A 20782-nucleotide genomic window follows, 5' to 3' on the forward strand; every position below is an offset into this window, starting at 1 on the left:
TGGAGGGGGTCCCATCTTGACAGCGGGGTGGGTCTACTGGAGGGGCTCCTAGCCCCTAGCATCCTGTCATAAGGCACTGGCTCTAGGAGCACTGGTCAGGAACAGCCAGAGCTCCCCGGGGGCAGGCACATCCACGAAGCAATTCCTTTGAGGAAAATTACTCAGGCAGCCATTTATTAAAACACAACTACTCCCGAGGAGGCCTTTCGGCTGTGGAAATACCAAATAGCTTTGAAGCACCAGCCGTCCCTGAAACCAAGGAAGCAGGCTTCTAGGCACTATCTGACTTTTAATCTGCCTGCTCTTTCCCCATCTGGAAGGTCTAATGAAATGTTACACTGCAAGGAAACAAGGAAATAAGCAGCTGCAGAGGTGAGGGACACACACTTAATTTCTTGCCTGGGTCTGCTATTTGCATAAGCCTCAGGGAATAACCTGTAGAGGAAAGAGAAGGAAAATAACAAGATCTCTGCGTCTCCTGGGCCAGGCCCTGTGCTTGGAGAGCTGTGACTTCTCATGTTTAACCCTCGCGGGCAGCCCCGAGAGAAACACTTTACTGCTGTCTCTCTGGCAGAGGCCACTGGTGCGCCCCATATCGGTGACCCCCTCTTTATTGGGGTTCACAGTGGGACAACACCACCTGTTCCTGCATGATTCTACTTGCGGCTTCAGAGTGATTTGGGTCCCCACAGAACTACGTGGTTATGAGCTGGACTGCCTTCTTCTTTCCTTGTCCCTGTCCTTGTCAGGGCAGGATAAGGACCCAGCGTCAGAGATGCACCATGGACGGAGCCTGGGTTCCTGTCGGGGTCACCGAGCAGAGCTTCTTCCTGGAGATCCAATCCAACATGACCAAGAGAGAAAGAAGCTTCTATGGGATTAAGCCACTACGATGTGGGGGCTGTGCGGGTCATCAGCCTGCCCTAATGCAATCTTAACTTTACAGGTGAGGAAACAAAGGCTCAGAGAATTGAAAGAGACTTGCCCCAGGTTCCCAAGAGCCTGGATCCAGCCAAGCAGGAGCTGTTAATTAGTCTGGTACATGCACGCTAAGTCGCTTCAGTTGTGTCTAACTCTTTGCGACCCCAGGGACTGTAGCCCACCAGGTTCCTCTGTCCATGGGAGTCTCCAGACAAGAATACTGGAGGGGGTTGTCATGCCCTTCTCCAGGGGATCTTCCTGACCCAGGATCAAACCTGAGTCTCCTGCGGCTCCTGCATTGCAGGTGGATTCTCTACCATTGAGCTACTGGGAAAGCCCGTTAACTAGTCTGCTGCTGCTACTGCTAAGTCACTTCAGTCATGTCCGACTCTGTGCGACCCCATAGACGGCAGCCCACCAGGCTCCCCCGTCCCTGGGATTCTCCAGGCAAGAACACTGGAGTGGGTTGCCATTTCCTTCTCCAATGCATGAAAGTGAAAAGTGAAAGTGAAGTCGTTCAGTCGTGTCTGACTCTTAGCAACCCCATGGACTGCAGCCTACCAGGCTCCTCTGCCCATGGGATTTTCCAGGCAAGAGTACTGGAGTGGGGTGCCATTGTCTTCTCTGTTAACTAGTCTAGTTAACACTGATTCGACCTGGTTCTTCCCCAGGTATCCCTGGTGAGAGGCCTAGGCAGCTTCTCTGAGCCCACCTTCCAGGTTCAACTCCCAATTCTGAGGCAGAATCCCTGAGGATCCTGGTAGGAGACTGTCCCTGGGAGATGGTCCCTACCCTGCCTCCATCCTGGGGAGAGAAGGCAGGAAGGAAACAGGCTGCACCCTGGCTTCCCCAGGACCATCTTATTCCAAATGCCAGCAAGCCCTGTGCACGGCACGTGCTTTGTAGGAAAAGTCAGCTCCAGAAAGCAAGACTTGGAAAATCTCCTAAAAGCCAAACCCTGAGTAGCCCTCCCCATCAGAGCACAGGTGCCTCCTGGAAACAGAAGGAGATCACGTCGGCAGAGTGGGGGTGCCTCCCCTGCAGACCTGGTTATAGCCGACGGGCCCTACCGTCTGCAGGAGCACCCCTGGGTGTGCATGCCTCCAGACAAATGGCTCTATTGAGGCTGAAATATGTCCCCTAGATGCCCATCAAATTTTTGTTCCTTAATGAATGTGGTGTATGCTAAGTTGTTTCAGTTGTCTCTGACTCTTTGCGACACTATGGACTGTAGCCTGCCAGTCTCCTCTGTTCATTGGATTCTCCAGGCAAGAATACTGGAGGGGGTTGCCAAACATGTGCTCAGAAAAAGACGCGACTGAAGGATGGAAAAAGGACTAACTGACCAGGGAAGAAGCATTATCTGAATTCAGAGAGGTTATTTTAAACCAGATTAAAGGGATGGAAATTAAAACAGAGCAAAGCAGAACACTGCCTGGCCTTGGTTGAGCTTTTCAGGCTCCTTAGTGCTGCTGCCCAAGGCCACCAGCATGGCGACATTATTGACAACACACGGCCCACACCCCAACCAGTCCCAGGGGCGCTAATTACTTGCCAGGATTAATTCTTCAGTTTACTAGACACTTCCCGCAGCTGTGCCAGAAACAAGAGCTCTGGATGGAAGGTACACCTACTGTTTCCCAGGAGCTGGACTTTGGGCCAAAACCCACACCTCCTTTAGCACAAGGGAAAAAAAACCACCAGCTCTTCTGCTATCTGCTTGGAGCACCAATTATGTGAATTTTTTTTGGCTTGGACTTTCTTAGAAAAACACATTGTATAGGAAAAACTCTGATTTTTTTTCCAAGTAGAGGTAAACCCCGTTCTTCCCTACTGTGTGTCTTTATCCTGTGGGTCTCCTGTACTTTTACACCCAGTCCTTACTTCTGACACTGCTGGTCACCAAATGTGTGGGTTTTCCCCCCACAAGTCTCCAACAGCAGCCCGGTGTCTTATTGTTCAACTCAGTTCCAACACTTTCTACCTTGAGATAGACGTAAGTCTCATAGGTTAAGAGTTTGGTCCTACAAGACTGACCTCCCACCCCCAGTTCAGATGCCAGCTGCAAGTACAGGTCATCAACTGTGCTTCTGACTGACCAGCAATGGATGGAGTTTCCCATGACTTCCTCAGGCTTGATTAATTTTCTAGAGCACTGACCTTAGGGAAACACTCATTTCTACTCACCAGTTTATTCAAGGACATGATAAAGGCTATAGATGAACAGCCACATGGAGAGATACACAAGGGGAGGTCTGGGAGGCTCCCCATGGAGCTGGGGTGCAGTCCCCTTCCGGTGGGGATGTGTTTACCCACCTGAAAGCTCCCCAAACCCTGTATTATTGGGGTTTTATGGAGGCTTCATCATATAAGCATGATCAATTATTATCTCCTCTTCCTTCTCAAGGGAATGAGGGGTAGGGCTGAAAATTCTAAGCTTCTATTCATGTGGCTCCATCTTTCCACTGACCAGTCCTCATCCCGGAGCTCACCCAGAGTTGCCCTCTAGAACAGAAGACACTCTTATGACCCAGGAAATTACAAGGGTTTCAGGAGCCCTGTGTTGGGAACAGAGGTCAATGACCTGTATTAGAACAAGAGATGCTCCCAGTGTTCTTGCCTCTTAGGAAATTCCAAGGGTTTCAGGAGCTCTGTGCCAGGAACTGGGGGCAGAAACCAATACACACCTTGTGTAAGAAAGGTGAGACCAGGATTCCGGGGAGAGTTGCTGCCTCAGACGCTGGAATAACCCTGCATGACTGGCTAGCTCCTATCTTATTCTCCCTCTAAAACAGAAGATGCACTGATGGCTGTCAGACTTACAGCCCCTCTGCCAGCCCTGGCCTGCACTCAGCATTCTGCCAGGGGCTGTGGGGGGTACAGAGATGCTCTCAAGAAGCCCCCATCTGTAGGGGTTGGACCAGTTCTCAAGGGGATCTTAGACCAGCAGACAGAGAGTGGTGCTTCTGCTGGGCATGAGTGTGAAACCTGTTGAGTTCCAGGACGTGGTGCTCTCCCGTGGCCTTTCACACAGCGTTAGCTAATCATGTATGATCCATCCATCCATCCCTTCACTCATCCACCCCTCCATCCTTCGATTTCTTTATCTATCCATCAACGCATCAACTCTTTGTCGAGTACCTGTTTGGATGTTTGCCAGGCATCAGAAAGATGACTGTCAAGTGGAGAAGGGGAGATAGGTTCTGAGCAGAGTTCAGTAGTGAATTCTGTTGTTGTCTGATATCCATTTCCCACCTTCAGGTGATAATAGATTTCCCATGTGGAGCCCATTAGATATGGTTTGGGTGTTCTGACCCACCACTGGGGTGAGCACATGACCGGGCCAGTGTACTCTATCCTCCCGGCCATGATTGCTGACTCAGGGTCCATCTGCCCAAACAGACCCAAATATCTTAGATCTGCTGTGTGAACTCAGAAACCTGGGGCCTCTCTTTCCTCGGAATCCTGAAGAGTACAGTGGTTGTGAGCTGGGATAGCTCTTGGCTACCTCTCCCCGTCAGGGGGAGGAAGCAGTGTGCACAGCGGAGAACGAAGCCAGCCACAGAGAGAAGCAGAGATGAGAGCCTGACGAGAGTTCTGATATTATGTGAACTCCTGGGTCTCGCTGTGATGGGACCTGGTGCTGAAACTTTCAGTTACAAGAGCCGACACGTTCCCATTTTTGCTTAGATTAGTTTGAGTTGGGTGCCTGTCTGCTGCAGTCAAAGGGGTTCTAATGAGTCCTTATATGTTCTCAGTAGAACTAAGCTCTGGGCTGCTCCAGATGAGGTTTGGAGTATAAGGAAACTTCTTTGTGAGGATCTTTAGGAGGATTCAGAGGGAAGGAGAGGGAAAGAAAGATGCTCAAGATGAAAGAATAACGTAGACCAGCAGTGTCCAACAGAATTTTCTGCAGTGATGGAAATGTTCTATAATCTGTGTTATCCAATATGGCAACCACTAGCCGAGTGTGGCTACTGAGTACTTGAAAACTGGCTACTGTGACTAAGGACCTGATTTGAAAAGTAAAAAAAAAAAAAATTCCGGTCTTAGTTGTGGCACTCAGTGTCTTTGCTGTGTCATGTGGGGTCTTTTATTGTGGCACATGGATTCTCTAGCTGTGGCACCAGGGCTCTGTAGCTGAGGCCTCAGTAGTTGTGGCTCATGGGCTTAGATGCTCCACAGCATGTGAGATTTTAGTTCCTCCATCAGGGATCAATAACCTCAGATATGCAGATGACACCATCCTTATGGCGGAAAGTAAAGAAGGACTAAAGAGCCTCTTGATGAAAGTGAAAGAGGAGAGTGAAAAAGTTGGCTTAAAACTCAACATTTGGAAAACTAAGATCATGGCATCTGGTCCCATCACTTTATGGGAAATAGATGGGGAAACAATGGAAACAGTGAGAGGCTTTATTTCTTTTTTGGGCTCCAAAATCACTGCAGATGGTGACTGCAGCCATGAAATTAAGATGCTTGCTCCTTGGAAGAAAAGCTATGACCAACCTAGACAACATATTAAAAAGCAGAGGCATTACTTTTCCAACAAAGGTCCATCTAGTCAAAGCTATGGTTTTACCAATAGTCATGTGATATGAGAGTTGGACTATAAAGAAAGCTGGGCATCAAAGAATTGATGCTTTTGAACTGTGGTGTTGGAGAAGACTCTTGAGAGTCCCTTGAACTGCAAGAAGATCCAACTAGTCTATCCTAAAGGAAATCAGTCCTGAATATTCATTGGAAGGACTGATGCTGAAGCTGAAACTCCAATACTTTGGCCACCTGATGTGAAGAACTGACTCATTAGAAAAGACCCTGATGCTGGGAAAGATTGAGGGTGGGAGGAGAAGGGGATTACAGAAGATGAGATGGTTGGATGGCATCACTGACTCAATGGACATGAGTTTGAGTAAGCTGCGGGAGTTGGTGATGGACAGGGAGGCCTGGCGTGCTGCAGTCCATGGGTTTGCAAAGAGTCGGACATGACTGAGCGACTGAGCTGAACTGAACTGATCAGGGATCAAACCCACTTCCCTTCCAAGTGCAATGTGAATTCTTAACCACCAGGGATGTATCTTAAATTTTATTTAACTTTAATTTAAAGAGTGTATTGTTCGTGGCTATTGTATGGGACAGCACAGCCGTGGACTCTGGGGAGGAAGCATGAGGAAGAGGAAGCAGTTCTGAGGGATTGGAGGTAGATATGAGAGAGAAAGTGGAGGTAGAAAACTAGAAACAGGCATGCAAACAGCCCAGGGGAGGACCCATGAGATGATGAGGGGCTAAGCTTTGGCAGAGGAGTCAGGGAGGTGCCAGAAGCGAGCAATTACAAAGGGGGGAAGACATCAGAGCCGGTGTCCAGGACTGGGGGATGGTAAGACCCTTCACTGAAGTGAGGAATGCAGAAGAGGATGGAGGTTTTTCAGGGAAGTGAGGATTTGGGCTTGCGATCTATGGACTTTCAGGTGGGAGGACATCAGGCTGAGGGTCATTTAATAGGAAGTTGGAGGTTGGAGACATGTTTTTGGAGTCATTAGGGTTTAGGGAGTAACTGGTTAAATTGTAGCAATGTTAAAAATATAGACGGCTAGAACTATGGAGAATATGCTCATTAAGAGATCAGAAGAAAGAGAGAAAAAGGAAGAGATTTAGGAAATAACCAGCAGGAGGTGGAATAAGGGTGGTGTAGCATCATCCACACTCACTGGGATTACTGGTGAAAGTCTTACTTTTGTGATGTCCAGACAGATTTTGAAATAACTGAAATTGAGTCCTTTCAATCTTGAACAAGAATAAAACATTTTAGCCATTGTAAGGAAAAAATATTCTGAAATACACTGCATACTTCCCAATAAGCTGAATAGAACTGGACATAACAGAGACACCGGACTATTCAACAGCAGCATGTTTAGGACTAAAAGACTGCCATGGGACCCAGCGCCCTCACACTGATGGGTCCATACTGCAGTATTTCCTTAAATGTGCACATGGAATTCCAGAGTTTTTCAGTTGCTTCATCTCTGATTGGGCTTCTCTGGCACAGTGGTAAAGAATCTGCATGCCAATGCAGGAGATACAGGAGACCTGGGTTCAATTCCTGGGTTGGGAAGATCCCCTGGAGAAGGAAATGGCAACCCATTCTAGGATTCTTGCCTGGAAAATCCCATGGACAGAGAAGCCTGGCGGGCTATACAGTCCATGGCATTGCAAAGAGTTGGAAATGATTGAGCACACATCTCTGATTAGCTTCTAGCAAACATTTCTTGCTTCTGTTATCTTTCCAACCTCTCTTCCTTACTCTTGCCAGATTGGGAATTTGCAACATTTGCTTTGAAATTTGAATGCAAATAATCAATTTTACAATCAGTTTATATTTTTTTAAAGAACAATTTGAATTAAACCCCTAGGGATGGATGAAGAACAAAAGGAAAAGTTTTGGGTGCACACATTTGTTGATCCCTACTTGCTTTGTCATCTCTTCAGAGCTGCTTTCTGGCTTTTTCTCAATCTAGGCTCTGGGCGGGAGGCTTCCTGATAGGAGAGAATTGGTGGAAAAAGCCGAGGCCCCGACAGTCTTGCCACTGAGGACCTCTTACTCTGATAGAGAACAGTGGTGCGCACTGTCACATCATCACAAACGAGGGGGACAGATGCTGCACAGTAGAGCGAGCCAGGCTGCAGCCCAGGCAACTCACAAAGTGATGTGTCTCACAGAGTGTCCCACCTGCCTCCACAAACCACAGATCATTTCTCACCTCAGTCCCACAAAGTCACGGGCATTCTCGTCCCAGTGTCTGGGACGAGAATGTACCTTTCAGATGTGACTCCAGCTTCCTGAGGGCCAAAGAGCACCAGGGATCTGGGTAGCAAGGAGCTGACCAAGGGTGATGCATAACCTACTTGTTGGGGGTCTTAGCCAAAAGGTTTTAGATCTTTTGGTAAAAAAAAAGATAACATGGAATAAGAATGGAGCCAAGCAGATAGGATGCAGAATTAGGATCTCCAGCTGGGCACATCCAACCACTAGCCTCCTTGCCAGGTGAGCTGACCTTAAACATCTTTATCTCCCCAAGTGTGGTCCTAGGACCAACAGCACCAGCATCACTTGTTAGTAATGCAGAGTGCAGTGAGGACCGCACTGAATCAGAATCTGCCTTTTAACAAGTCCTCCGGAGTACTGACTGCATCCTGAGACTGCTGCCTTACCCAGCCCAGAATCCATTTAGGTGGTCAAAGAACTGAATGGGGAGTCAGGAGAAACCTGGGTCCCAGCCCTAGTTCTGTCACTTATGGGCGGTGTACATTTGCACAAGTCCTTTCTCCTTTCTGGTCTCTGTTTTCCCAAATGCTATTTGGGGTCCAGCCCAATGGGCTCAGCATCACACTTGTATTCTAACATCAAAGTGAGACCTGTAGGTACCCTTTGTGTCAACAGAGGCACTTGGATTTACAGACCAGGGCCTCCTTCTGCCCCATAGATATGTCATCATGGGGTTTGGGAAGCATTTCTTACTGTCACAAAGGCTATGGTGTAAATCCTGACATCCTCCGGACACATCCCAAAGCTTCCATCAGTCCCTGAATACCGAACTGAGCCAGCATCTTTAGAGTTCAGCCCTTCTACCTGATCAGGGGTGTATGTAGGGGCTGGGCTGGCTTGACACCTTCCACTCCAGCTCCCCCTCAACGTGCAATTTCCTGGAGGTGGTCAATCCCCAAATGCCCAGAATCCCAACAAAGAGGCCATGGATCATCCCTTCCCAAATACCCAGATGGGGTATCCTGCTTCCTTCCGCCCTTCTGAACTCTGCCGACAAATGAATCCTGGTATATTTTATAGTTAAGACAACTCTGCATTCCAAGCACTAATGCGGCTGACATAATATTGGTTACGAGTGGTTTAACAGGATGCCTCCTCTTGATCTGCTATAGGTGAGTGTGTGTGTGTTAAATTGTATTCCACATTAAGTATCATGGAGTCCATGTTTCTGCCCACTGCAGGAACCTGAAGCTCAAAGCCAACTGAGAAGTGACTCTTCCCTCCTAAAGGACTTTAAATGCCCTTCCCTTCTCAAAGGCATGTTGGAGGGGGCAAAGGAGGGAAAGCAGACCACCCCTCTCCTCAAGTCCACTGAGTGTTCACTGAGGCTGCAGGCTGCCCACCAGTCCAGGTGCCCATGGACGCACCCACAGGGCCCTCAGAACAAATGCAGAAGCAGATTGCAGAAAAGCGATCGCAGGGTGAGGCTGGTGTGGGTGGGGGAGTGACACATACGCCTCCAGGCTTTGCAGAGAACAGGAGCCCAACAGACAAAGGGGAGGCCAGGCGGGTCCAGACTCATTCGCACCGTCCTGGGAGCAGGGTGTGTGTGTGGGTGTGTCTGTGTTTGTGTGAGTGTATGTGTCTGTGTGTGTGTATGTGAGTGTATGTGTGTCTGTGTGAGTGTGTATGTCTGTGAGTGTGTGTGTATGTGCGTATGTGATAGAGTATGTGTCAGTGTGTCAGTATGTACGTGTGTGTGTCTGTGAGTTTGTGTGTGTATGTGAGAGAGTGTGTGTGTCAGTGTGTTTCTGTGTGTCTGTGAGTGTGTGCGTGTGTGTCTGTGTGTGTGTATGTGTGTGTGTGTGTGCGTGTGTGTCTGTGTGTGTGTATGTGAGTGTGTGTCTGTGGGTTTGTGTGTGTGTGAGTTTGTGTGTGTCAGTGTCTGTGAGTGTGTGCATGTGTGTATGTGCGTGTGTGTCAGTGTGTGCGTGTGTCTCTGTGTGTATGTGAGTGTGTGCGTGTGTATGTGAGTGTGTGTCTGTGGGTTTGTGTGTGTGTGAGTTTGTGTGTGTCAGTGTCTGTGAGTGTGTGCATGTGTGTATGTGCGTGTGTGTCAGTGTGTGCATGTGTGTCTGTGTGTGCATGTGTGTCTGTGTGTGCGTGTGTGTCAGTGTGTGCATGTGTGTCTGTGTGTGCGTGTGTGTCTCTGTGTGTATGTGAGTGTGCGTGTGTCTGTGAGTGTGTGTGTGTGTGTATCTGTGTGTGGAGTGTTTTAGTTTCCACTAGATCATCAGGCAGGAGGAGCCTTGAAGTTCTGTCTCAGTGTCGCCATCCCTGTTTACCACGCGTAATGGGTATTTATTTACATCAATCCAGAGTAAACAACACATGGCTTCTTTCCACCCAGGGGGCTCAGGCATTTTGGACAAATCCTCCCTTTGTTCTCCTCAAGGCCTGATGAGAGTGATTAGGGCTCCACATTCCGGGTAAGTTTTGCAAACAAAGAGGTCAGCAGCCCGTGCAGGATGCCGCTGTGAGGAGACCGACTCTCCTGGAAGCCTGCAAAGTGTGAGCTCTGACTGAGTGTGAGGTGGTGATGGCTGCAGGGTTATGACATTCATGGGACAGCTCCAATCTGGCCCCCCAGGCAGAGGCGGGAAGCCAGCCTCCGGAAGTCCTCAGCCGGTGGCGGTCTGCGGCCTGGCTCCCTGCTGTGACAAGTGCCGAGTGTCACTCCACATTACAGGCCAGGACCCAACCGCCCCGACAGCCAGGCTCCTTCCATAGAGTGTGTTCTAATTTCTGCAGCTGGGGGCCCCCTGGGTTTCAAGGACCGGGTCACCTCAATTACGGAGCTGGGGGTTTCCGGAGTGATAAAGGAAAATTCACCCCTCAGCTGTCAGGTTGGGGCCGGGTGTTGCCTGAGAGAGTCAACAAGAGGAAATCAAGTTAACCCAGGGGTGTGAGCGTGTCGTCTGGACAAAGGCACCCCTTGCCACTCTGAGAGGGCGTGCGCCTGGGTTTTAAGAAAGGGGTAGGCGTCAGATGGCCTGTTTCTTGCTGCTTCGTTTTCAGGATCAGAAACCCAATCATCAGCCAAGCATTGCCTCTGAAATCTCAGATATCGACATTTGTGGGGTTCAGAAGACAGGTGTAGGCCTTGGATTGCTGTTGTTCTTAAAAGATTTTCTTTATCACGGTAGAGTATACAGGATAAAATTGACCATTTTAAGCGTGTACCTCAATGGTATTATGCACTTTCACACTGTTGTGTAACCATCATCATCATCCATCTCCAGAATGTTTTCATCTACTCCAACTAGAACTCTGCACCCATTAAACTCTAACTCCTCGTTTCCCCCTCTCTCCAACCTCTTGTAATCACCCTTCCTACTTTCTGTCTCTAGGATGAATTTAGCTACTCTAGGTCCTTCCTGTAAGTGAAATCCTTTAATATTTGTCCTTTGAGGTCTGGTTTTATTCATTTAGCATTATGCTTTCAAGGTTCACTTTTGTTGTAGTATTGTGGTTAAGTCGCTGAGTTGTGTACAACTCTTTTGTGACCCCACAGACCGTCGCCTGCCAGGCTCCTCTGTCCATGGGATTTTCCAGGCAAGAATGTTGGAGTGGTGGCCATTTCCTTCTCCAGGGGATCTTGCTGACCCAGGGGTGGAACCCTCATCTCCTGCATTGGCAGGCAGATTCTTTACCACTGAGCTATCTGGGAAGCCTATGTTATAGCATAGATCCATGAAAATAGTAATTCCTTTTCATTAAAGGTTGAATACTATTCCTCTGTGTGTACATACCACATTTTGTGTATCCATTCATCCATCCATGGACACTTGGGTTGCTTCCACTTTTTGGCTATTGTGAACAATGCAGCCACAAACATGGGTGTGGGAATATCCATTGGAGGTGCCTTTGGATTCACAATAATGTTAACTCTTCTTCCTCTGATGGGAGGTGGGAGACTCCAGCTTGGGGTTGAGCAAGGCTGCAAAGCTGAGAGCTAGTGCTTGGTGGTTCTTTGGTGGCAGGCAGATTGGGGTGAGGTCCAGGGAAGAGAGCGGGGAGGTACCCATGCACTGAGGCTGAGCTCCAGACTGAAAGGATGACAGTCTCACAGAGGCAGAGGCTGTTCTGTTCCTTTCCTCCCAGAGCAATCCCAGGACATCCTGGCTTTAGCCACAAGTCTCAAAGCTTCCTCACCCACTGTGGGAGGGGAAGGCAACTGGCCTGTCTGGTTGGGTTGCATTTTTTAAAAAATTAACTAATTCGATGGAGGTATAATTTCCACAAAGCAACTGCTCCGATGTTAAGTGTGCAGTTTGACAAATTCTGACAAATGTATGCATCCACATAACCACCACCCCAATCAAGATACAGCCTGTTTCCATCAGCCCAGAAAGTTCCTTCGTGCCAAACTGCAAGTTAGCAGCTTCTTTCAGAGCCAAATTGCTGCAGCATCAACAGGGTTAGGGGACTTGGAAAAAGCCTTGGGGGAGGGCTTGGGGTTGGCGGTTCTAGGCTGTGAAACCCCAGATGTCCCTGGCTGTGAGTCACCACAAAAGGCACTTATTTCCCTTTCTAATTTTGCAGGCTAAAGACTCCCCCCCCCCCCCCCCCCCCCGTAGGCTGGCAAGGGAAATTCTGAACCACAGGAGCCCAAAGTACACTGTATTTCCTTGGGTTCACTCAGCAATTCAAACCCCATTCATTCTATAAGCGTGTCCTGCACACACACTTTTGGCCAGGCCTGGGGCTGGGTGTGGCCATGGCAGGTCAGGGGTAGGAATGGGGAGACAGGCAGATGCAGAGACACTGAACAGGATGGAAAGAAAGACATCTGGGTGGAAACACAAGGTTTGTGTCTTGGGATTTCACAGAGACGCATCATTCTGGTGGGGGACCTCCAGGAAGGCTTCTTAGAAGGTAGGGATGTTCAGGCCAGCCTTTTCAAGGATGCACGGCTTTTCAATAAAAGGCACGAAAGAGAAGACAATTCCAGGCTGGGGGACATCGTGTGTTAATAAGGGCACTGAGACAGAAAAACTATCATTTGTGATGTAATTTGGGCTTCTCAGGTGGTGCTAGTGGTAAAGAACCTGCTTGCCAATGCCAGGAGATGGAAGAGACGTGGGTTTGACCCAGGGGAAGATCCCCTGGAGGAGGGCATGGCAATCCACTCCAGTATTCTTGCCTGGAGAAACCCATGGACAGAGGAACCTTGTGGGCTACAGTCCACGGGTTGCACAGAGTTGGACATGACTCAAGTGACTTAGCACACACGCGTGCATGATGTAATTTAGTATTATGTAGAAACCACTGGGCTTGGTGTTTCACATTCGGGATTTTGTTTAACAAAAATAAAAGAATAATGATGAGGAGTGCCTAATGAGCGAGGTTCTATCAGGTGCAGGATGGCTGAGTGATTGCCCAGGTTCACAAAGCATTGCATCTGGACTCAACCTGAGTCTGGATGTTTCTGAAGCCTTGTTGTTCTGCTGTTTACTGTACTACGGGAAGAAACGCACAAAAATGGAATCACAGGCTGCCGCATGCACAGAGGGGAAACAAGAAAGGAACCGGTGTTGCTTTGAATGGTGTTCCAAAGACTGGGAACTTGGGTGGTTCCTCCCTTGGTTCAGATTTGAACTGAGACGGCAGGAGCAATATTACAGTCACAGAAAGAGCTCTGTAAACTCTGTCCCCACACATCTCTGTTTTCTTTTAATGCTGTAGGAAAAGCTCATTTACTTAAAACAATGGAGGCTAATTAGCAATATTATTTTTTCCCTATAAACAGTCTTATTTATACAAAATGGCCCAAAGCAGGCCCACAAAGGTTGCAGGCACAGTTGGCCTGTAATTAACACAACTGTCCAGGGGCAGGCCTTCTAGAGAGTATGCTGGCAGGAGGAATTTGTGCTCTCTTCATTATGGTGAAGCCTCCATTCTTGCTTTTACTGTTAGTCTGTAGAGAGAGGAGGGGTTCTCAAAGTATTACAAACGTCATCTCCCTTCTCTTTACCCTAAATGCCCCACCCCAAGTGGAGCTGCCACGGGGGCAAGTTTCCAGGGACTCCTGGGTCTACTTGGCTTTTATCCTTGTCAAGACTTCCCGAGAGGCCACACAGAAGCTGCAGCCGCAACCTAGAGATCTTTGCATTGCATCTGATTCTGAGGTCCTGGGACAGGCTATGGGTCCAGAGTCAGGCCATGCCCCCTCAGTGCCCCAGTCCAGCCCCAAAGTGGGTGGAACATCCAGCAGCCTTGGAGGGCAGGGGAGGCTCAGCCTTCTTAAGTGAGTCTCGTTTCCCTACTGCCTTGAAGGGTGCCCCCAGAAACGCACGTTCCCTGATGCACAGTCTGCAGCCCCAGGGCAGCCACGTCACAAGGCACAGCCTTCTTGCACACATACAGATCTGTATGCGTGTGCACACACACCCTCAACCTACACACACATACACACACGGTTTCTTCACTGCCTCTGGACATCCAGGGCTGTCAAATGTGCACACCATGCTTCATTCTCCCCAAATATCTCCAAACCCCTTGAAATGCACCGAGGGACAGAGCTGCCGTCACAGGGAGAAGCCCCCTGTTGGCAGAAAGCCTCTCGAGCTCCTCAAAGACCAGGTGGCACTGCCCTTCACCCTCCTCTCTGAGCTTGGGGTCTCTAAGTTGCAGAGACACGGAGGGAGCTCTCCGCTGGGACCTGGGACTCCTCCCTGCCAGATATGCTTCTCCCTTGGCCCACGTGCACACACGGCTGTGAGGCTGCCTCCTTTCTCGACAAAAGTCCATCTCTCTCCAGTTGGGATTCTGGAACCAGGCCCTTTGCCCCGAATGCTCCTGGATTTGCAGAGGCCTGCAGCGACCAATGAACAACCACCCTGCCTTGCCCCTTCTCCCGGGGCAGAGGGTGGGGTGGATGACACTGGGGACACACCTCCTCCAGCCCCACATCACATTCTGACCACAAACCACAGGTTCCCCACCCAGCCCCTCCAGGCTGCCCCACATCTTGGAAGCTCATCACTGTCACGTTTCAGTCTTGAAAGAAATGTTTTAGCCTTGAAAGCAAGCGCAATGTGGCTTTTGACACAGGAGCCAGACGAAGTCTAGCCTTGGCCGTGTGGATCCCCTGATGGCCTGCTCACCAGGGCCTCGCTCTGGACCCAGTAGCAGGAAGCCGGCAGGGTGCAGAGGGTGTGTGGCCTCCGCCTCCCACCCGCCTCCATTCTGCTGCAAGCGAAGCGCATTGCAAACGAGAGCATTTTTTCTCCTTGTCAGTGAGCCGTTGCTGTCTGTGTATTCCAGGAGGAGGCCATTACGGGGAGTTAATAGAGTTTTAAATTTGTTTTTAAATTTTATAACGCAATTCATCAAATTCAGCATCTGAGCACAGCATTCATGTTCAGACCAGGCAACATATGTCAAACTGGCCCGAACTTTCCTCTACCCTTTCCACCGCCCTCACCCTCAAATGAGAAAAGGTGAACTCTTTAGGGTAACTGCCAGGCACTGTCCCCAGATGGGGTGGGTGGAAAGGCAGCAGGTTGTGCTCTGGGCTGCCAGGGTCATTCTGGAACTAGCCCATGGAAAGGCTAGCGACTTATTGAGGTGCTCTGGGCACCTTTCATGGTCAAGCATGATCGAGGCTGCCCTAGGCCGTAGTCACCAGGCTGAGGTGGCTACCTGGGTGTCACGGTGACGTGGTTCTTTCAGACCCACGTCTGTGACGGGGCAGGTGTCAGGAGAACGGGGCCGCACGCAGGGCACAGATGTGGAAAGCAAACGGTGAAGTCTGCTGGACAGGACAGATGGGAGCTTATTCCTGCTATTTTTCACCCAGAAGGGTTTCCTTCAAGGATGTGTTCGGCTGGACTTCGGATCACTGTTGTAACTGGGAAATCTGTTGCTGCTGAGCTGGAAATAAATGAGACCGAAGGGAGCACGGTTTTGTAAAGAACATCTCGGATTTCAGGATTTGCAGCAGATCTTCTGTATCACGAACCGCAGCCAATTTTGTCTTTTATTAAGTGTTAATAAGTGACTTTGGTTCTAGGGAAAATTCTGAGATACACGTTGCTGGCAAGTGAAATCTTGTTGGTCTCAGAGCCAAATGCAATAAAACAACTTCCTCCTATGGCCCTGGCAGCAGGACCTTTAGCTCATCGGGGGCACAAAGCCCCTAAAGGCAGTGTGAGTGTGGGGTGTCCCCTTGCCCAGCACATGGCAGCGGGGGGGGGGGGGTGTGGGGATGGAACTCTCAGAACACCTCACCAGTCTGGTCCTGGCTCTGGTCTTCTTTGGAAACCTGCCTGTGGGTAACAGAACTCACAGGGTGGCTGCACCCCCGACCCAGCTGTCTGGGCGCAGGTCAGAAGTGGCCACCAGGTGGCAATAATTTGAAGTCACTACAGATTGCAGGCCCTGACGTGCTGGTGACAAGGAAGGGGTTTCAGGCAGGCTTCTGCTGAGCCCCAGAAACCATTTTCCACCACCTCTCTGAGCATCCAGGTACCAACCTGAGCTCTGTACCTCTTGAAAGAAACAGACTGCAAACATAGAGCGAACCCTTCCCTGAAGCTACGCACCCAGTTAAATGTCTTGCACCCATTCCTCCACTCCTGGGTGACTTCTGCCCCATGCATCGTCCCTTTCCAGCTGGAGGCCCCGTGCTCCCAGTCTGCATAGCTTCAGACATCATGCTGCTGTTTTTCAAACGGAAAGAGAGGCCAAGTGGGGGTGGGGCCAGCACCCTGCCTGTCCTCGGCTCTCGCGAGCAGATTTGGAAGCAGATGCTGAGGACTGGACCCAGGTGGGATGTGGGACCGCGGTGGAGTGGGGCTTGGCTGTCAGCAGGGGCAGGGGATGGGCCAGGATGGAGGAAGGACATCTTGAGGTGAGGCAAGTCTTTTTGCATTCAAGGGCTTGCCGGCTTCCAACTTGCTACTTATTGCATTGACAAATATTCCACACGATTGAGGAACTATTTTCCAAAACAAAATGCTGGTATTCATCAGGAGGCGCGGGTTGTGCAGTGTGAACAATTCACTTTCGTTAAGTACCATATGGCCGCTGGTAGGAACATGCTAACATGTTTCAACAGTACAGCTGGGGTAGGGTTCCTTTATTCACCGTGCAGATGGCTCTAATTGACATCTCTCCTAAAACAGGTCTCCAGAATTTCTGTAGGATCATTAGAGTAATTAGTTATTAAATACCATCACCACTTTTAGAGAGAGGGTCTGATCCCTGGCAACGTTCCACCGTGATGGAACTGACAGGTCCCGGCGGAGGACCAGGCGTGGGAGGCACAACGGGAAGGGTGTGCGAGCTCCTCCTCTCGGTGGCAAGGCCATGGGAGGACAAAGACTGTCACTAATTCCAGAGTAGCCCTGGGGAGAGGACTTGAGACACCAGACGGCTCTGGACCAGGGCTCCAGAGCCAGGCTCATCTGTTCTTTAGCTGCAAGACCACGCAGCATTAATCACTCAGCCTCAGTTTGTTCTTCCCTTAAATGGGACACTGCACAGGGGATCACACCGGGTCTGTAGGCAAGAGAGGGGTCCCGGGAATGCACGTGCGTCTAGGAGTTCTTTCGAAAAGTAAATACATGCATGGCTATTTGCAATATGGGTTGAGGAAATAGCCTTCACTCTGAGCTCTTTCCTCATTGATCGAGGGTTAATAGCATGACATTATTAGTTTAATTTCACAGTCTAATCAGTTTCCTGCATTATTGATCGGAGGACTTGGAGCAATTGCAATTTTGTAAAACTCTCAGCTGAGGGAATAAGGCTAGGAGCCTCTCAAGCTCGTGGGGCCACACAAGGGAGTGCCTGGCCTCAGCACACAGCTGACCTAACAGAGGGCACGCCATCCACAGGTAAACTGCTGTCCACTGCTGGACCACGTGGAGGATCAGCACGTCCAAAACCCACAGAGACTACGACCCAGCATCAGAAGTGGAGACCAGCCTCGGAGAAAGCCCCTCTCCCAGGCAAAACTGGAGCCCAAATCCACCTCGAATGCCATTCTGAGCCCCCAGCCGGCCTGGGGCTTCATTGTTAAACACCCCCCGTCAGCAGGGCCCCATCTGTGCAATGGAATTTTTTTTTTTGTCACTTTTTCAAATCAGAATAGAAACAATTTTTAGTCTATAATTATCATTTCTTTTCTCAACAGACAAATGTTTCCTTTTAAATTGTAGGGCGGAAAAAGCAAAGAACAACATTTTAAACCAAAAAGAAAGACTAAAATTAATTTCCTCTTTACAGAAAAATAAAATACAACAGCTCTAAGAAGCCAGGTTTTTCTTTTTCCCAAAAGAGCAACAAAAGCAACAGTGCATTCACTGCCGGCACTAATGCCCGTTTTTAAGAGGCAAGTCCTTGAGGGGTAGTGGTGATGGAGTCTGCAGACCTGTCTCTGGGGTCAGGCCTTGGGCTTGATCTCTTGGAGGAGGCTGCACTGCTCCTAACACCGGAGATCACTTGGGATGAATCATTCGAAGCCCCCGGATCAGAGAGACAACTCAGGACAGAGGGTCTCAGGAGTCAGGGTCAAGGCCTGGGGTTGACCAGTTGGCCCTCAGTTTCCTCATCTCTGAGATGGGATTTTACATTTTCCATTTACATCTTACAGACTTGTTAGGAGGATCCTCTGGGCAAAGTGCTTTGTGACTCTGAAGCATTAAACAAATCCTGCTGCTTTCACCATGTAGCTGAGACTAATCAGATCCACCATTAAGAAAGAAAGCCCCGCTCAGATGCTTCCTCTGCCAGCGAGCTCCTCTGTCCACCTGGAAAAGCCAGGTGGCTTTTCCCAGGTCCCCACCACATCCCGGCCCGCACACTCGGCCAGCGTGCAGCAGGAGATCTGTGAACAGGCCTGCGTTTACTAAGTGCACCCTCAGTGCCAGGTTTGGATGGGGGAGAAGCAGTTTGCCTTTGAGATGCTGAAAGCAGTTCACTGCGGCCGGTACAGAGCCTATTCAGGTGAGGAAGCAGTTTCCTTTGGGTGAGGAGAGTCGAATATTCCCTAGTCCACATTAAGGAGTTTGATTTCAGAATCGGCCAATGGATAGTGAAGACAGCTCAACTCTCCTGGCACAGGGCTGCCCCCAAGCCCACCCTCCAGCCTCCTAAACAAAGAAGGGGGCACAGCTCACATCCACCAACGCACTCTCCCAGTTCAGTGTGGTGACTGCTGACGCCACACTCATTCCTCGGCGTAAACCCCTTCAGGGTCTCGCCATTACTCAGGGCTGTGCTGGTTAAGGTTTAACTGCCGGCTCTGGCAGCATCGGGGGACAAAACAACAGAGCCAGCTAGACCCTGGCTCCTAGCGTTTGTGAGTCTCTGTTGTATAAACATTCCTACTTCAATTTCAAGCTACCAACAGGATGTCAACTGAATGGAGAGCTGGGCTCTTGGGAGTCACCAAGCCTGTCGGAGCTCATCACATCCACCAGACTGGATGGGGTGTGGAGGGTGGGGCAACAAAGATACTGCTCCAAGGCTGCTGCTCTGTGACCAGGAAGACCCCACGCCATCACGCAGCAGGGAGCAGAGCTGGCCAGCACACCGCTGCTCCCCATCTCTCCCTACTCTGATCCCCAGTGGCTTTGATCCATCAGATCACGTCCAAGCACCTCACCTGGCATCCAAGGCTTTTTGCACCAGGCACCGCCTCAGCGTGCACTCCAGGCTCTTGTCCCTCTGTCCCCACAAAGCCCCCTGAGCCAGCCTTGCTGTCTCCTCGTGGTTCCCAGTCACACCTGGGATGATCCTGCTCACAAGGTTCTCTCTGCCTGGCACACCTCCCTCCCACCCCCACCCCGCTGCACTCCCTGATCAAATCCTGCCTGAGCTCTTCCTCTGATAGCCCCCAGCTCCCTGCATCTGTTGGCAGTGGGCCCTGAGTGCACCCAACACGCCCCTGCCTGATGGCACTCACTGTGCACCTTCCTGGCGGAGCAAGGACTCTGGGCTTGCTGTTGCTCAATGGATCCGCACTCCTCATGGTGGGCTCCCGATTCAAGGTTCTTCCTGCCCTGACGTTAGTCTCTGATCTTTGAAAACTCCCTCTCAAGGAAGCAGAGGAGGCCAAGCCTTAGTGTTCAATGTCTGTGCTTCCAACGACAAAACGACCACGGGCCCAAAGACTCACTTGCCACAGCCGGGCAAGGCCGGAGAGATGGCTGGGTTCCACAGGGAGGGAGCTTAGTGGCTGCCCCGGCCGCAGTGAGACTCTCGTGGCAGAACAGGCAGGGCCTTGTGGCAGAGACACTGGATCCCTATAATGACCCCAAACAGGTGGAAAAAGGCAACTGGGTGTCCTGCACACCTGATAGCTTTCTAAAAATAGGTGGTGGGCCCTGGCTCCACAGGCTGGCCTCTGGGTAGGGGCAGGGGCAGGGGCTGGTGGCTATTTGATCACTAAACTTCAGAGAAGCAAGGCAAGTCTCAGCTGGTTTTCTACCTTGCCCTCCCCGCCAGGCTGAAGCCAGACATGCAAGCTTGGCTCTGGGGTCCCGAGCTTGCCCATCATCTCCTGTATAGCCCTGCCCCATCGCCTGGGGAAGGACGAAGGCAGACCGGCCAGGGCAGATGCCAGCAAGCTCCGGGCACCGTTTCTTCTTGGCCAAGCGACCCGGGTACAGAGACATTCTCCTCAAACCAAGGCGCTGACAGCATCGAACAGAAATGTCATGGTCTGAAGCCACGTGGCGTAGGAGGAAGCAAGAAAAGAAGAGAGGAATTCTCTGGGCTGAGCCCCCAGAGGTCTCCTCTGCGGGGCCGGGCAGAGGGGCAGGCAGTGGGCAGAGGAACAAAGGGAGCACTCTTTTCTTTCGGGGGCAGGCTGCGCCTTCTGCAGTTCCTCAGCCCCGTCTCCTCTGGTCCCTCCTCCCTCCTCCGTGTCTAGACGGAATACTCCCGGCAGCCTTAAGTCGTGCATTTGGCCTCTGGTCCCCAAGGCCAGCGCTGTGGCGCACCTGGGTGCTCTGCTGGCTCAGGGAAATCTTTTAAAAACAAATCCCACCAAAGAATCTAAAAAAGAGTGAGGAGATGTAGATGGAT

At 50.4% G+C, this 20782-nt stretch overlaps 1 protein-coding gene across 3 annotated transcripts in view; it reads right to left on the reverse strand.

Moving 5' to 3' along the window:
• The window catches only part of KLHL29 (kelch like family member 29), a 238969-nt gene that overhangs the window by 164292 nt on the left and 53895 nt on the right, over positions 1-20782 (reverse strand). Inside the window, exon 1 of one of the 3 annotated variants that reach the window (XM_055540830.1) lies at positions 19659-20097. The exons of 1 other annotated variant lie outside the window; for it this stretch is intronic. In XM_055540830.1, coding sequence (XP_055396805.1) covers positions 19659-19724 — 66 coding nt within the window. In that variant the 5' untranslated portion in view covers positions 19725-20097. Of the gene's footprint in view, positions 1-19658; positions 20098-20782 lie in introns of those variants that run through there. One more of the 3 variants, XM_055540833.1, reaches the window with a different exon arrangement.

Source organism: Bubalus kerabau, chromosome 11 (assembly GCF_029407905.1).
Source record: "Bubalus kerabau isolate K-KA32 ecotype Philippines breed swamp buffalo chromosome 11, PCC_UOA_SB_1v2, whole genome shotgun sequence".
NCBI lineage: Eukaryota > Metazoa > Chordata > Mammalia > Artiodactyla > Bovidae > Bubalus > Bubalus kerabau.